This window comes from Mirounga angustirostris, unplaced genomic scaffold (assembly GCF_029215605.1).
Source record: "Mirounga angustirostris isolate CCGP_5_RB_7025 unplaced genomic scaffold, mMirAng1.0.hap1 SCAF_7, whole genome shotgun sequence".
Lineage (NCBI taxonomy): Eukaryota > Metazoa > Chordata > Mammalia > Carnivora > Phocidae > Mirounga > Mirounga angustirostris.
The window spans coordinates 93,050,980-93,068,891 of record NW_026991715.1 but is presented as its reverse complement, the minus strand read 5'-3'; the positions used below and the strand labels follow the sequence as shown (position 1 = coordinate 93,068,891).

At 49.0% G+C, this 17,912-nt stretch overlaps 1 protein-coding gene across 1 annotated transcript; it reads right to left on the bottom strand.

Moving 5' to 3' along the window:
- Positions 1-14,747: 14,747 nt before the first annotated feature.
- Positions 14,748-17,790, bottom strand: DUSP1 (dual specificity phosphatase 1). The gene is made up of 4 exons (XM_045901206.2): positions 17,161-17,790; positions 16,742-16,887; positions 16,169-16,388; positions 14,748-15,788 (listed from the first exon to the last, which is right to left on the bottom strand). The coding sequence occupies exons 1-4, from the start codon at positions 17,525-17,527 to the stop codon at positions 15,418-15,420; spliced, it is 1,104 nt and encodes a 367-aa protein (XP_045757162.1). The 5' UTR covers positions 17,528-17,790; the 3' UTR covers positions 14,748-15,417.
- Between the last annotated feature and the right edge of the window lie 122 nt (positions 17,791-17,912).

The following is a 17,912-nucleotide window of genomic DNA, read 5'->3' as shown; positions in this document are numbered from 1 at the left end:
ACCACACACACACCCTGCATACCACCCACACCACACACACACACACACATACCCCAAAAACACATCCCACCACATACACACACCACACACCCCACCACACACTCCCTCTGCACACACTTTGCCCCCACACACCCCACAACCCCCCCACCACACACATCTTCCCCCCACACACATCACACCACATACACACACCACACACACCACACACACACACACACACACCCAGGCACGGTCCCTCGGGTGGCCCTATTGTTCAGCCACTTCCCAGCCAGGAGGGCGGCTGGGAACGCGAGGCCGCCTGGCCCTTCCTGCTGGGCGCTGACGCGCGGCCTGCGGAAGGAAGAGCGAGTCTCGGCGGGGCCAGCGCATTCCATTCGTGCCAGGCTGTGCACGCACGTCCGCACCTCCCGCGCCCCCTCCCACAGCCCCAGCCCTGCCGCCTTCGCCGCCCTCACCGCCCTCACGGGGCGCTCACGCTCTGGACCTGCCTGGCGAGGGATGGGCTGGGGGCGGGGAGACAGGATGGGAGACAGCAGGCCCCACGTGACCTCCCTGAGCCCCGCCCCCAACCCCCTCCCCCGGCCCCGCGACGGTGGGCTCACTCGCCCATTCTACAGCTGAGGCAAGTGGAGGCCAGAGGAGAGCAGGGAGGCCAAGGCAAATAGGGTGGAAGCGGGGCTGGGGGCTCGCAGGCCCTGGTTGTCTTTGGCTACACAGTGATGCTTCCCTCCCTCACTGCCTGGCACGGGAGCCCGGGAGGGCAGCAATTCGGGGGCCTCTGGTGACCAGGCGCCCCACTGAGCAGACTGCAAGGGATTGGCCTCAGGACAACTTAGACCAGCAGATTTACACAGCCAGGTCTTGCCATCCCAAAAGGGACGGCAGTGGAGAATGAAGCCAGTACTTCTGAGCACCTAGTAGTGCCAGGCCTCGTGCAAGAACACTCCCTCATTTAACCCTCATGACAACCTGGCCAAGTAGGTATGATTTATCCCAAATTAAGTGTCTGGCTAGAAAGTGAATGAACCCAGATTTTCCTGGGTCCAAAACCATCCTGTTTCTGAGTAGCATAATGGGGAGCTCTGGCCCCAGAACAGCAGAATTTAAATCCTGGCTCCACCACCCAGCTAGCTGTTCTGCAATAGGCAGGTCGCTTTACCTCTCCGCGCCTCAGTATCCTAGTGTGTAAAATGACGATAAAAGTACTAATGGCCTAGGATGATTATAAATAGTCTGGAAGATGATGCATGTAGTTCAATTCTTCATCTTACTAATTTCACTTCTGGAACGGAAAGAGGTTGAAATGGAGCTTGCTTGACCAACCGTCCCAGTTTACCTGGGTCTGAAAGACGGCCCGAATGCCGTTTTGGTGCTAAAACTGGGACACCCCAGGCAAACCAGGGCGGATGGTTACCCATAATGACTCTGGCCTTTTTAAAAGTCCACGCCACTGTCCAAAGGGCAGGAATAAGGCCATTTCATGCTCTCAGTGCTGGTGAATTTTCCCAGAAGCCCTCAGGCCTCAAGCCCTTTGTCCTGGTCTCTCCACTCTGCCCTTGCATAGCCAAAGGGAAACCAGACATTCTTCACATGAAAATTTTCCACATCCTTCAGGGCAATCTTCTGCTGCCAGAAATAGGAGGATTTGGGAGTTAGCCCAGGCCACTAAAAATAGCTCCTAGGGCCCCCCTGGAAGGTCTGCACCATCTTGGCCCCGGGTGGCCTGCCACCCAGTGAGCTGCCTGCACCAGCCAGCGCCTTAAATGACTGAGCACTGCTGGTCTGGCTGATCAAGGCCAGCAGACACAGAAAAGACTGACTCCCACTTAGGCCAGCTGTTGGGCAGGACCACCCTGGCCTTCCGCTCAGAGATGTCCCCTCCTCCATCCCATGGGATGTCCTTCCCCGCCATCCAGAAAAGACAGTACCTCACATGTGTTCACACCTGAGCAATCACACAAGGGCCTCGGCAGTTCTCACACAAACTGGGACCCACGGCTGCTCCCTCTGTGCCGACCTGCACCCGTGCGCCCACTAAACAGCCACACACACACTTACCCCAACCGTCTCATTTTCACTATGCAAATGTCTCTCCATTCTTAAGGCAGTGTTTCCAAATCCTTAATACCTTTGCTTCAATTTCTCCACAACCCCTACCTCACCCCCAAGACGATTTCTGTCAAGCTTGCTTTTTGCTGATGGTACACAGGGTTTAAAAAAAAAAAAAAAAAAAAAAAAAGGTTGAAGATGCATTTTCAAACTATCTTCAAACTACCTTCTATTCCCAAGATTTGATATCTGCCCCTTACCTGCTTCCCACTGAGTAGGTGAGAACCCAAAGCCAGTAGAGAAGGAGGACGCCTGGGGAGCATATGTGGGGTCTCCAGATTCCTGCCCAGCCTCCCGGCCTGAGCCTCACAGCTCTGATGTAAGGTGGGAGCAAGGCAGAAAGGTGCTGTGCCCAGTGTGAGGGGCCAGGGCTGAGAGGCCAGTGTGCCTGGGGTCACTGCCACATTCTGGAGCAGAAACACTGCCTGTGCTCCCTGCGTTGCTGCCTGAATCCCATCCTAGCCTGCCTGCCTACTTTGTGAGGGAAGCGGAAGCGGAAGAAGGGGTGCATTCCGCAACCAGTCCCCCCAAGGAGCGGAGACCACATCCCTGTCCCTGTGAAAAGCAGAGAAAGGAGAACTGACACAACCTGAACATCCAGGAAGGGCATCAACTCCCAGCCAGGCACCCTCATTCATTCATTCCCCCAAATATTTCTTGAGCACCTACTATGTTCCAGGCCCGTGCTGGAACAAGATCGATATGGCCCCTGCCCAACAGGTGCTTACAGTGCAGACAGGAAGCCACAGTAAACCGCTGTTACCCTAGAACAGAAATTGGACCGTGCCTGGTGCCTCTTGTTGCTTAATGAATGTTGGCCCCATGGGAGCAGCCATGGTGGCGCGGAGCTATGTAGTCAAGGAGCAAGGTGCAAAGGTGGAGAAATGGAGGGAGGGGCTTTGTTAGAAAAGGTGTTCATGCAGGACCTCTGGAGGAGGGGAAGAAACCAGCCTCACAAAGGAGTGCGTGCAGGGAAGCCACTGAGAGGTTCCAAGCAGAAGTATGACTTCATATATTAGTTAGAATTCATTTCGGGTACAAGAAATGCCCAGCATAACAGTGGTTTAAACAACACGGGAATAGAAATATAATTTTCTCACACATAAGAGCTCACCAGATTCAAAAGAAAGAGGAGACAAACCACAGTCTGAGAGAAAATATTTGCAAAAGACACATCTCATAAAGGACCATTACCCAAAATATACAAAAAACTCGATATTCAGTAATAAGAAAACAAACTACCTGATTTTTTTTAAATTGCCAAAGATATGAACCAACACTTTACCAAAGAAGATATAAAGATGGCAAATATGTCATTAGAGAATCACAAGTTAAAACCAGATACCACTACATGCCTATTAGAATGGCCAAAATCTGGAGCACCTGGGTAGCTCAGTTGGTTAAGCATCTGCCTTCAGCTCAGGTCATGATCCCTGGGCCCTGGGATCGAGCCCCACATTGGGCTCCCTGCTGGGTGGGAAGCCTGCTTCTCCCTCTCCCCCTGCCTGCCGCTCCCCCTGCTTGTTCTCTCTCTCTCTCTCTCTCTAATAAATAAATAAAATCTTAAAAAAACAAAATAAAAAGAATGGCCAAAATCCAAAACACAACACCAAATGCTGGTGAGGATGGAAGTGACAGGAACTCTCACTCATTGCTGGAAGAATGCAAGATGGTATCACCACTTTGGGGGGCAGTTCGTCATTTCTCACAAAAAAAACATGCTCTTAAAATACAATCCAGTAATCGAACTTGTTGTTATTTATCCAATGAAGCTGAAAATATATGCGCACAAAAACCTACACATGGATGTTTATAGCAGCTTTATTCATAATTATTTTTAACATTTATGAATTACATGTATAATTATTAATTCATAATTGCCAAAATCTGGAAGCAACCAAGATGTCCTTGTGTAGATGAATGGATGATCAACTATGGTTGATCCAGACAAGGGAGTATTAATCAGCACTAAAAAAGACAGGCTATTGAGCCACTAAAAGACATAGAGGAAACTGAAATGCATATTAGTAAGTGAAAGAAACCAGTCTGAAAAGGCTACATACTGTGTAATCATAAATGACATTCTGGAAAAGGTGAAACTATGGAGACAGTAAAAAGATCAATAGTTTCCAAGGGGTGGGGGGGGAGGGGTGAATAGGCAGAGCACAGAGGACTGTTAAAGCAGTGAAACTACTCTGTATGATACTATGATGATGGATACATGTCATCATACATTTGTTCAAACCCATAGAATGTACCACGCCAAGAGTGACTCCTAAGGTAAACACCATGGATTTAGGGTGATAACAATGGGCCAGTGTAGGTTCATCGATTGTAACAAATGTCCCACTTTAGTGTGGTATGCTGATAGTGGGAGACGTTGTGCCTGTGTGGGGACAGGGGGTGTATGGGAACTCGCTGTGCTTTCTGCTCAATTTTTCTGTGAACTTTAAACTGCTCTAACGAATAAAATCTCTTTAAAGAATTTTTCTAAAACTACTGATACATGGTGGGGTGTGGATGGGTGAAATAGATAAAGGGGATTAAGAGTACACGTATCATGATAAGCACTGAGTAATGTATAATGACTACGGAATCATTATATTATACACCTGAAACTAACATAGCACTGAGTATTCCTTCAAGAAAAAAAACCGCAAAAATAAATGCAGGCATCTGTGGGTCAGGGAAAGATACAGGTACCAAGGAAAGGAAAAAAAAAAAAAAAAACTACTGATGTGCACAACAAGATAGATTAATCTTTTAAAATTATGCTAATTTTATGCCAGACACAAGAGAAAGAATACCATATGATTCCATTTATGTGACATTCTAGAAACCACAAATTTAATCTATGGTGACAAAAAACATATCCCTAGCTGGCTGAGGTAGAGACTAGGGATTGAGAGGGAAGAGGCATGAAGGAAGTTTTTTGATGGATATATTCTATATCTTTGATGTGTTGGCAGACATAATACATTCTACATACACTTGTCAAAATTCAAAAATATATAAAACTGTATAAATTTGTCAAAGTTCATTAAACTCTAAACTTAAAATAGATGCATTTATCGAGGTAAATTATCTCAATAAAGTTAGGAAAAGGGGGGAAAAGCCCACCAGAGCCAATGATAGTGCTCTACTCCCTGAAGTTCTTGTTAGAAACATGAAGGGTCTGAGATGTCTTTCCTACTTGCAAACTAACAAGTGAGCCTGTCATAGTTTCAGAGATGCTTGCAGAAGACACGGGACTCCTGGGTCAGAGACAAAGGATTTTATTATAGCACAGCAGGCAGCATGAGGTTCATGCGGAGCCTACTTTAAAAAAAAAAAAAAAATGCGTGCGTGTGTGTGTGTGTATGTGTGTGTGTGCCAAAATGCCCACCATAGGAGGTGCAGGTCCATTTTGTATAAGAGGGGGACAAGTGCAGGGGCTCTCATGAGGGCTCTTAGGAATTTACTTCTAGGGCAAGTAGGTCAGGCTTGGGACAAGTCTGGGGCCTTCCTCCTTCCATAAAATCTATTGAATATTAAATTGGCTTCAGGCCATTCCTCATCACCCTGAGGACATGCGTTCTTTCTGTGCCATGTCCTCTGGCTTCTAGGGCTCAAGGATCACCCCCTGCAGAAAGCCTTTCCTCCTTGTTCTCCCCTCTACCCCCACATCTCCCTGCCCCTTGTCCTGTCCCCCCCTCGCCACCTCCCTGTCAGACCACTGCACTAAAATCCTGGGTCAACCCATTAGTCTCTGCCACTTGCCAGGACAGCCCAAGTTCAGGGACCATGGTTTCTCCATTCTTAGGCATCCAGGTCAGGCACAGGGCCTGGCATGAGTTAGCTCAGCAGGGGCTAGTTTCATGACTGGACTGTGGGCTGAAGCATCTATATCGAACAGGACCATCTACCTTAGCCTCTCTAGTGATTCACAGTGGACATCAAAGCCCAACCCGGCTGCCACTCACAACTCCCTACCTGCCACTGCCTTCAGGCTCTATCGGGCTAGAAATATTCTAGAACAAGGTCCCTCAAGACCCCCCAGGTGTCTCTTCATTTATACAACCATTCACTGCCCCAAGTATATGCCAAGCCTCCCATTGGAAGCTGGGGACATAGAAATGAAAAGGGCATGATCCCATCCTGAGTGGCTCAGGCAGATGCCCTTTCTCTGATTCCCTCTCGCTCTCTCTCCTCCCCCTTTCTTTGTCTCTCTTCCTTTTTTCCTTCCATATGCACTTATGAAGCAACAGACACCCATCTACACAGTGTGGTGAATGCCAGGAAGGTGCTATCGAGAGCTCTGTGGGGAGAATCCCCAGTGGTCACTAGATGCCTTGCTGAAGGACATTTCCAGGAGATTCTGTATGGATATCTAATTCTTCTATTAGATGAGAAGCTGTGAGTCATAAGCCCCAAGCAGCCCTACAGACTTCCCCATGAATCACCCACTGCCCCATTCTTCTCATTAGAGGCACACGCCATGGGGAATTCTCCTTCAGACAGGAGGGAGGAAATGTGGAGGGAAGTGGTGGGAGGATAGGGCTCAGAGTGGAGTCCCTGAACAGGTTTTCCCACCAGCATCCCTTCTAAAATCACAGCCCTTGATCCCAAGAATGGAGCTCCAGGATGGCAGGTCTTAGATAGCCAGGCCCCTCATGTTTCTTCCTGCTTTCAAAGTGCGTGTATACACTTTTTTTCATTTACACACCACTGTGTGTTACTGGAAAGTCTCCTAGGGAAATTGCTTCATATGAAAGGGAAAGAGGTTGGTTGAACAGAAAAGAATCACTTCCCTCTAGTGTGGGCCTGGGACCCACCCACAAAGGAGAGGAATTGTCCAGAGCCTTCAGAGGTCTTTCATGTATTCAACAAATTTATTGCACACCCACCACATGCCAGGAACTGTTCTAAGAGCAGGAGATCCCACAGCGAACAAGACAAAGTCCCTGTCCTCAAGCCTTTACATTCTAATGAGGAGCTAGACCATACCCAAATAAATAAAGATTAAGGGGTGATAAGTCTATGTTGAGAAATAAAGCAAAGAAAGGGATATGGGAGGCCAGGGCTGAGGCAAGGTGGTCAGGGAATGGCCCACTGATGAGATGACTTTTGAACAGAGAGCGAAAGGAAGTAAGGGAGTTGGCCCTGCTGAGATCTAAAGAAACTGGGGTCTGGGCGGAGGGAGGAGCATGGGTCTCTGAAGCCAGGGTGAGCTTTGCCCATGCTAGAAAGAGCAATGAGGCCAGCTTGGCTGGAGGAGATGAGTGGAGGGAAGACGGACAGAAGATGTGGTCAGAGACCTGTCAACAAGATAAGTCACGTCAGCTCTTTCAGCCTTTGTATGGACTTGGCTTTTGAGTATGAGTGAGATGGGAGAACCACGAGAGAGCTCAGAGTAGAGAAGGAAAATGACCTGATATGTTAGAAGTTTCCCTCTGGGTTTTTAAAAGTCTACCTACTTCCCTTCCAGTCATGGCCGATCACATCACTCAGCACCGCCCTACTGCTGTGGACTAGGAAAGCAGGACAAAATATTTCTAAATACTTAAGTTTGAAGACATTCAAGCACAAAAGGGCAGTGAGGAATTGTGGGATCAAGATCTGGAAAAGGGGGCACCTGGGTGGCTCAGTTGGTTAAGCGACTGCCTTCGGCTCAGGTCACAATCCTGGAGTCCCGGGATCGAGTCCCGCATCGGGCTTCCTGCTCAGCAGGGAGTCTGCTTCTCCCTCTGACCCTCCTCCCTCTCATGCTCTCTGTCTCTCATTCTCTCTCTCGCAAATAAATAAAATCTTCAAAAAAAAAAAAAAAGATCTGGAAAAGGAAAACCCAGAGGGATGAGTGCAGCATTTGGGGCCTCCTCTTCACAAAAGGTATCTGCCAATTCTGAAATAGGAGGCTGAAAGGCTAAAAACTTGAGCAGAGCTTCTAAAACACTCATGAGTCTAGTGGACAGACAATGGAGCTCAGGGTACACCGAGGGGGAATCCAGTACCTCCCCAGGCTTGTGTGTGCATTACCCAGAAAAAGTAATCAAGGCTGGGGGTCACGTAAATCCCCCAAGGTTTTAGTTGTAAACCCCTAAAGAATACACCCTTGGAATAAGAATGAAGCAGTCATCACTGGGTCTAAAACCCAGCTTTGGGTCCTCTCAAACCATCTCAATCTCTGGGATTCCCCGGCCCCTAGCCACCTGCAACAAAGTAAACCTTTCTGGCACCTGGCTGGCTCAGTGGGTGGAGCATGCGACTCTCGATCTCAGGGTTGTAAATTCGAGCCCCATGTTGGGTGTAGAGATTACTTAAAAATAAAATCTTTAAAAAAAAAAAATTAAACCCTCTTGAGAAGAGGATAACACCATCCAAACCTCAAACGATCTCCTAAAATTTTCATATACGGTGCCCGAACTTTATTCAAAAGAAACCAGGCATCTGAGGGAAATAAAACATGATCATGATGATCATGATAATGACCATTAAAATGGCTACCATTTGTCGTTTGCTGTGTGTCAGGTACTATGTAAAACACTTTCTGTACATTATGTCATTTAATCTTGACAACCCATGTGCAGCAAATACTTCCACTGCTCCCTTTTAGAAATGTCAAAACTAAGGCTTTGAGAAAAGTGATCCACCTAAGGCCATACAGATAGCTGTTTATCAGTTTTGCCCCAGGCATTTGGAACAAAATCTCAGAATTTGTATTATTTTTAACATCGAATAAGCACTTTGTAGGGGACAAATAACTGTCACTCACCCTTGTATTCAGAAGACATACAATAAGTAACTGTGGCTCACAAGCCCCGGGCTAAGACCCAGAAGCCCAGAGTCACATGAGGGAGGACCCTTACCTTGGGACACTGACAAAGATGGCTAGTAGCTCTCATACACCCACGGCCAAAGGGCTGGAGCCAGGCTGCAGATGTTTTGTTTGGGCCATACAAAGTTTCTGAAAAAAGGAGATTTTACATAAAAATATAAATTCCTGTCTTCTTTTAAAAATAGTAAGATCTATGGACGCCTGTGTGGCTCAGTCAGTTAAGCGTTTGCCTTCGGCTCAGGTCATGATCCCAGGGTCCTGGGATCGAGCCCCATGTTGGGCTCCCTGCTCATCGGGGAGTCTGCTTCTCCCTCTTCCCCTCCCCCGGGCTACTTGTGTGCACATTCTCTCTCTCCCTCTCTCAATCTCTCTCTTTCAAAAATAAATAAATAAATAACCATTTTAAAAAAATCATCAAGAGGGGCGCCTGGGTGGCTCAGTCGGTTAAGCGTCTGCCTTCAGCTCAGGTCATGATCCCAGGGTCCTGGGATCGAGCCCCGCATCGGGCTCCCTGCTCAGGGGGAAGCCTGCTCCTCCCTCTCCCACTCCCCCTGCTTGTGTTCCCTCTTTCGCTATCTCTGTCTGTCAAATAAATAAATAAAATCTTAAAAAAATATAGTCTCTAAAAAAAAATCATTAAGGTCTAGCAGCACTGGGCCTACATTTCCGCCTTGATTGGCGGCTTCCATGTAGGACAGAGCATGAACTTCCTAGGTCACCACAGTTCCCAGTAGCCCAGTTCTCAATTATGTGACCTGCCTGGCCCAGGGGGCAGTTGGATGATGACCCTTAGTTACAGCAGTAGGATGAAGCCATATGTTCTCAGGACAATGTTTGATGACAGATGAGGAAATCTTAAAGGTCAAAGAAGGCTTCACGGATCTGGTGTTATTTTGAGCAAGGGGACATCATTCAAGCAAAAGAATAGCATGGGCAGAGGTAAGAGTAGCAAGGAGGAGTATATTGTGTTGAGAACTACGAGTCTCAACATGCATGGAGTACAGGAGCAGGGATAGGAAAATGATCTGGAAAGGCAGGCAGTGGTCACATCTTGGAGGACCTTGCATTATGTGCCCAAGTGAGTCTGGTCAAGGGAGTATAGACAAGTTTACAAATCCCAGAGAGTGAGTCATGCTGTGGACATGTAAATATTGAGTGTTTTTGCAAACCAAAGGTAAGTGATATGTGTCTATTGAATGAATGAATATATGAATGTATACACGGAGAATGAAGGAGGCAGCCAACCTCCAGGGTCCACTGGTGTCAACCCTGATGAAGGTTTTAAACCCGAACATTGCAGTATGGTCCATGGCAAGGGATTACCCAGAGCTGGAGAAAAGGGGGCTGGGAGTATGTGATACTTTGCAGGAGACTATATGAGGACCCATTCCCACAGGGACCAGTCGCAACTCCGTCACACCTCTGTCTTCTAGAGGTCCAGGACCCTTTGCTGCCCTTTCCCAGAAAGTGTCTATTTCCTCTTCCCTCTGTCTCCCTGAGCCAGACCAAATGAATCCCAATGGTTCCAGAGCATTCGCAGGCTTGGATGAGGAGGGGGCTTAGAGCTGGCAAAGAGTATACATGAAAGTCACTTCACGTGCTTCCTACAGATGAGGAAACTGAGGCCCAGGAAGGGCCTCCCTTGCCACAGTCAGTGAGTTAGGATAGGTGGTCTCCAAGTAAAGGCTGTCTCACCCCCAAGCGAAGCTCTGATGGCCCAGAGGCAGTATGATATGAGCACAGACTCAGGGTATCTGTCAGGATGGGGCAGGACAGCCCACTGCTCCCTGTCTCCCTTCGCCAGGACACTGTGGGGAGTGATGGAATGGGGACCAGCTGAGTCACAAGAGGAGAATGAGCCTTTCTCAAGCCTCTCTGATGTGCCCAGAGGTGACCAGCTTTCATTTAATCCACCTTTCATTTAATCCTTAAAGAGCCTTTGAAGGCCAGTGGTTATTGGCCCATATTACAGATGGGGAAACTCAGGTTGAAAGAATTTGGTAACTTACCCACAGTAAGTCACACAGCTAATAAGTGGCAGAATCAGTACTTGAACTCAGGTCTAGCTGATTCTGAGGCACGGGTTCTATCCGGTGGTCCACGAAGATCCCGCTGCAAACCTCAAGTCTTTGCCACCCTCCTGGCAGGGAACTCTCTTCCCAGCTCACCTCTCAAAAGTGCAAGTGGGTTGTAGCTCTCAGGTCTCGGCCACCTCTCCCTGATCACCAAAATCTAAAGGAGCCTCCCCTTTTATTATTCCACCTTCATAGCCTTCATCCTCATCTTATTTCTTAAGTATCTTATTTATATATCGCCCTCTTCTCCACTCCCCCACCCCATTATTAGCTACTGGAGAGTAGGAACCTTGTCCTGCACCAAAGTGTCCCTGGGCCTAGGGTGTCAGTAAATATCTGTTGAATGAATGAATGAATGAGTGGACCTGCTGCTTAGCCTAAAAAGACACAACCAAGAAAAAGTGCGTTTAAGGTATTTTCCTTAGCAGAGCAGTTTTTTCTGCTCGGCGCGTTCACCGCGCACACCCTCTGTTTTCCAGGGAAGGAAGCTACCTTCTGAGCTGATAAAGGCGAGGAGAGGTTCCTCTGGACCCAGAGGCTGTTCTCCTGCAGGCTGGCCCTACAGAGCCCCCCAAAAGTCCCCAGAGGTGGGCAGCCTTCCCACCTGCTCCCCAGAAGGCAACCTGCGGAGGAAAACCTCCCGGGGTGACCTGGGCCACCGGCCGGGCCGACGAAGTGTGGGAAACCGGAGGCCGGCCGGGCGCTGGGCGGGGCTACCCCCGCGTGGCCTCGGCTTTGTTTGCCTCTGTGTATGGCAACCAGAAACCACCGCAGCCAGCAGTTCTCGGAGCCCGGCTCCCGCCCCCCGCCCCCCCGCCTTTATTTTAATCTCCTAAACTGATTTGTCAGCAGCAGGAAGTGACATGACAGCTTTCCTCACAAAAGGGAAACTCCTCCGCGTTACCATGGGGATGGAGGCCACTGTAGGATCACAGATTTATATAACCTTAAAGGTGTACACACCATGATGTCATCCGGGATGGGCAGGGGAGGGAGGGAGGGAAATGGACTCCAGAGACTGTAAGTCCGAGGCAAATTAGCTACGATTTGCAAAATTCCAAGGAAAGGAGAGGATGCGGTGGAGGCGTTTGGGGCTGGAACTATCCTAATGGAAACCACAGAAAAGCATAAAGAATGCATTGATGCATCTTCTAAGGCTGGGAGGAATCTTACCCATTAGATCCAGGGCAAATTGGTCATTTTAGAGGTGGGAAAACTGACACCAGAAAACTGCTAGAAGTTGTTAGGAATGGGGGATGGGATCTTAGTGTACCTCCAGGGCCCCGTACCTGCCAGGCACTTGACATTCATGAGCCTATTTCCCCCTCACAGGTGAAGCAGGTTATATTATCCCATTTCACAAGTAAGGTTGCTGAGGCCCAAAATGATAAATAGCTTTTCCACCCCCAAATTATGTGGTAAACCATGCTGATGTCTGGTTGGCTATAACATTCACCCTTTCCCCACTTCCTCAAGCTGTCTTTTGGACTGAACTAGGACTTCGGTTCCCATTCTTCTTTTGGACCCAGGTTCCAATCTCTGCAATGCTGTTTACTTGCTGTATGAACTTGGACATGTCACTTCCTCTCTCTGAGCCTCAGTTTCTTCTTCTGTAAAATGGGTGCTGCTGCTGAAGGTTTTCATGTGAAGGTCCATAAAGCAGTTAGCACAGTGGCTGGCACGCGGTGCTAGCTCTAAAATTGAGAGCTATTATAACCACATTACAAGTAGTAAATGATGGACTTGTCTCTATTTCAATCTCCCCTTGAGAAACAAACATTTTAATAGTTTGAGCATCTTTCTCCTCATCATGAGGTACTTCCCTCCCCGCCCCCCCGCTCAGAAAAGCAGTCTCAGGCCAAAAGTGACATACTCCAGAGGGCCCAAAGACCAGGAATCAGATACATGGAGCAAGAGGGCTGTCATCCCTACTCTCCTGAGCTGGTGGGAGTGGAGCAGCTTATATTGGGAGAAGTGAGTGAATTGTTTTCACTGGTGGCTCCCTTAGGCAGCCGCTGTATTTTTCCAGTGCATGGATCACACTGGAGATTAATTTTGGTTCAGCCAGTGCCTGCCAAGCAGAAAGCAATGGCCTGAGCCCACAGGGAAGTCAGCCACAGCATCTGCCATGGACTTGAAGTTGCTGGTATGTTTCCACGAAAGGAGATATTCGCCATAGTAAATTTCTAGGGTTTGATAAAAACACTGGGTACAGTTTGTTTTGAAAGGCGTGAACACACTTGCAGTTGAAAGCCCAGCCAAGGAAATGAGCTTGCCAGTTCAGGGTAAGTTCTTAGAACTTAAAACACAGGGATCTTTCAGTCATTGAGAGTCAAGTGGCAGATGGTGAACCAATGGGGAAAGGTCAAGGACACTGATTGGGTGTCAAGGTCTTAAATGACCTGGCAGGACCAGGACCACTGTTCAGGGGCACTACTGGAGAAGTAAGAGGTTTCCTTTTCTGCTTCCTACATCACTTTGTCCAGAAACAAGTGTGTGTGTGGGGGGGAGGGACCAGAGCTATGGGGCCAGTAACCCAAGAGCTTCACTGTTATTTAATTCAACATTATAGACTGGATTATGGGTAGGTAGTCAATTACACCTTGTTTTGGCCCGTTCGGCAAGAGTAAAAATCCAGAATCTTGCCCTGAGCAAATCAGATTTGATTGCCTATCTTCAACAAAATTATGAAATCAGACCAGCAAGTGACCTGGAGGCAGCCACCAAAAATTCTGTGTATATATATATATATATATATATATATATATATATATATACACACACACACACACATATATATATGCTAGCATGGATGTATTCCAAAGCTTTAATGATCAGGTTGGGGGTGGGAATTTCAGGTGATTTGTCTGTGTTGTATTTGTTCATAGCACTTCATATTCTTTTCATAAGAATAAAGGTCTTTTCAAAGGCGAGGGAAAAAAAGAGAGCACGTGAGAGAAGCAAGTGATAAAGTGCAAGCCACATAGAATTAGGGAACAAAACAGATGTAGGGCCCAATTCGCCCCACTGCCACTTAGCTCTGCTGGGTCTCCGCATCTTTGTCTGCAAAAGGGTCCTGCTGAGCTGTTTGGGGAACAAGTAGCACACATCACCTTACACATAGCAGTCACGTTTACGTCAGGTGTTTTGGAAAACCATCGTCCTCATGATTCCAACACAGCTCAGAAAAGGTGGCTTTTTATATTATCCTGGGTAAAGTATTAAATAAAAAAGGCAACCCAAGCAAATGGTCATTCCTTTTTGGCTCTGGGAACACTTGGGCTCCCTGTGTAACATGGTAGGAATATGTGGGTGGTCACCTGGATCTGATACTCAAGAGTTCAGCTGCAGTACCTGGTTTTCCATGATAGATCACACTTTTCTACCTCCCTTGTAACCCAACCATCTTGGATTGGAAGGGCCCCCAAGTAGTAGAAGACCAGATCCCAAGACACACATCTGCGAGGCCCTTGTGCAGATTCTGGTTCACTCATGGGAGAGGGACTAGTTGGGGCTGCCCAAGAAATAAAGCATTGAGGGCGCCTGGGTGGCTCAGTTGGTTAAGCAACTGCCTTTGGCTCAGGTCATGATCCTGGAGTCCCTGGATCGAGTACCACATCGGGCTCCCTGCTTGGCAGGGAGCCTGCTTCTCCCTCTGACCCTCCCCCCTCTCATGTGCTCTCTCTCTCTCATTCTCTCTGCCTCAAATAAATAAAAATAAAATCTTTAAAAAAAATAAAGCATTGAGATTTCAATAGAAATGCCATAATTTATTCTGTTGTATAAAAAAAGTCATCCTTACATAACAAAATGTCTTCTTAAAAGAAGAAATATATTATTTCAGCTTATAAATAAACACACAACCACTGGCAACTAAAAAAACCCAACACTGGTGCTTCCCATCAGTGCTGAACACAAACCTGCTTAGGATATATTTACAGAATATTACAGTACTCAAACACAAAAATTGAGGTATTTGGTTCTTCTAGGAGTAGACACTGACATTTGTGAAGGCAGACCACCTCCACAAAAATAAATAAGGTATATTCTCATAGGTATGTGTCGTCAGGAATGATAATACTGGTATGTCAAGCATGAAGAGTTCCTACAAAAAACAGGAGCAAGCAAAAAGAAACTGGCTCATACACAGAGTCCTTTCTCTTCTGCCCCTTTTTGTCAGAGGGACTCGATGTACCCACTATATATATATATATATATATATTGGTCCCGAATGTGCTGCGTTCAGCAAACATCCTGATGCTACATCATCACTATGACTGCTTAGGAACCCATTGGAGCTCGGGGTGAAATTAAATAAATAAGGACCAGCCCTCACAAGCACCCTCCCCAGAGTTATTGCATTTCTCCTCAAGGAGCCTAGAGTCCCAGTGGGTTATGGAGATCACCTCCCGTGGCCTTTCAGCAGCTGGGAGAGGTCGTAATGGGGCTCTGAAGGTAGCTCAATGCACTGTTCGCAGAGTGGACGGGGATGGAGACAGGAAAGTTGAAGACCGTGGTGGTGGACGTGCTGCGGTCCAACACAGCCATGGCAGGGCTCCCAGCCTCTGCTGAGCAGTGTGGGGCCAGGACCTGCGACTCAAACTGCAGCAGCTGGCCCATGAAGCTGAAGTTGGGGGAAATGATGCTTCTCCTCTGCTTCACAAACTCAAAGGCCTCATCCAGCTTGACTCGGTTAGTCCTCATGAGGTAAGCGAGGCAGATGGTAGCTGACCGGGAAATGCCTGCCTGGCAGTGGACAAACACCCTTCCTCCAGCATTCTTGATGGAGTCTGGAAAACAAAGGGTGGCTGGTTACTTGAGAGCTCAGGGGAACAACCCCAACCCCAGGCAGAAGGTGCCTAAGAAACGTGTGTCCTATCCAGAGATAGGTGCAAAGAACAGTAAGGGATTTAAACCAAGACCAGGCATCTCCACCAAGCAGAATGCTCTTGGATGGGTTAAGTCAATTCAACTTTCTGAGCCTCAGTTTGCTAATTTGTTGAATGGGACATCAAATCCCTATTTTGCAGGGATATTGCCAGAACCAGACTGATATTTAATGTATGGAGAAAGGCTCAGACGAATGTCATTCAAGTCCTTGCCACAGAGTTGGGCTCGGTGACTAAAATGGGGGGAGCAAGGCAGAAGTCCAAGACATCTGTCCATTTACCTATGAAGTCAATGGCCTCATTGAACCAGGAGCTGATGTCCGCCTTGTGGTTGTCTTCCACAGGGATGCTCTTATACTGGTAGTAATCCTCAAAATGGTTGGGACAATTGGCTGAGACGTTGATCAAGGCAGTGATGCCCAAGGCGTCCAGCATGTCTTTGCGGGAAGCATGATAGGCACTGCCCAGGTACAGGAAGGGCAGGATCTCCACTGGGCCACCCTGAAATCCAGAAATATTCAAGACTTGTCAAGCTTTGCTCAAAGTCAAGGCCGGTGCCCACACCCACAAAAACTCCCTGCTGGAGAAGTCAGTTGCGGGTACCGGGGGCATTTAGCACTGCTGTTAGAGTATAAATAAATAGGGAACTAAACCCATGTGCCTCAAGTTCATTTCTGTAGTGCCAGCAGTTAGACTCCCCTCCATCAGACCACTTAACCGTGGGATAAATTAATAGCCCTGTGTCCCCTCCCTTATAAACTTGCAGGTTACTTTGGAATACTCTCACTAGTACTGCTCTTCCAGGCCTTTGCCAGCTGGTCCTCCCCCCGCCCTCAACACAGGCCCCTACTAACCTGATCATAGAGTGGGGTGCTACAAGAACTGCACCCTGATTCGGCGCTGTCAGGGATGCTAGTACTCAGAGGAAGGCTGAGCCCCATGGGGGTCGACTGTTTGCTGCACAGCTCTGGGCAGGAAGCTGAAAAAGCTTCATATCCTCCTGGGAAGACAAAGAGACATATTTGTTTCCATTAGTATCTTCGGGGCCAGGGCACCTTCATCCCACCCCCGCGCCCACCAGGGTTGAAGTTTACCCCGGAGATGCCCAGGCAAGTCTTTGTTCTTAAAGCCAAACAAAGCCAACGACAAGTCCCCGGACTAAGGCTCGGGCGCCCACGCGCTCCAGTGGGGCAGCCCCAAGGGGCCGAGGGCCAGGGGTCCCGCGGCAAGGCGGCGGGGGGCGAGCGGCGCCAGAGCTTCCCCGAGAGCGTACCTTTGAGGAAGAAGACTTGCGCGGCGCGCGCCTCGCGGCGGAGCGCCCCGGCGGCCAGGGCCAGGGTGCCGTCGCGCTTGGCGCCGTCCAGCGCGGCGCTGCGCTCGTCCAGCAGCACCACGGCGTGGTAGGCGCCGGCCAGCAGGCGACCGCGCAGCTCGGCGTTGGGCACGATGTGCTCCAGGCCCATGGCGCCCTTGGCCCGGCGCCGCACGATGGTGCTGAAGCGCACGTTGACCGAGCCGGCGATGTGGCCGGCGTTGAAAGCGAAAAAGGAGCGGCAGTCCAGCAGCAGGCACTGCGCCGCGCGCTCCCGAAGCAGCGTCCGCAGGCCTCCGGCGTCCAGGGAGCCCACTTCCATGACCATGGCCGGCCCTAGCGCCCCCAGCGTGCCCGTTCTCGGTGCTCTTTGTCCTCGGAAGCCAAGGGCAGGGCAGCGGCTTTCGAAGAAAAGCCCGACCCTAGTTCTCTCTGCGCCGAACCCCAGACTGCCCTTAGACTGAGTGAGGGGGCGTCGCGGAGGACTCCCGGCCGCCTAGGCTTCTTTGCTGTTCCCCCGACTGCCCCTCCAGCCCCACTCACACCTATTACAGCCCGGCGTCCCTCGCAGCGAGCCCAGCCTGCGGGAATGCGTTTATATGTGGCCTCTCTGGGGGCGGAGCGGGGCGGGGCGGAGCGGGCGCGCAGGGGGAGGGAGTTGTTTGTTTGAATGACGATCACGTGGCCGTGTGGTGACGTCACCCGCCCAGCCC

What these genes read in the sequence shown, in the direction of transcription:
- DUSP1 (XM_045901206.2), bottom strand. Translation starts at nt 17,527, where the DNA reads ATGGTCATGGAAGTGGGCTCCCTGGACGCCGGAGGCCTGCGGACGCTG. An exon ending in GCACCCCACTCTATGATCAG is followed by an intron (nt 16,389 to 16,741) that starts GTTAGTAGGGGC and finishes TCTGGATTTCAG; the next exon opens with GGTGGCCCAGTGGAGATCCT. An exon ending in TGAGGCCATTGACTTCATAG is followed by an intron (nt 15,789 to 16,168) that starts GTAAATGGACAG and finishes TTTGTTTTCCAG; the next exon opens with ACTCCATCAAGAATGCTGGA.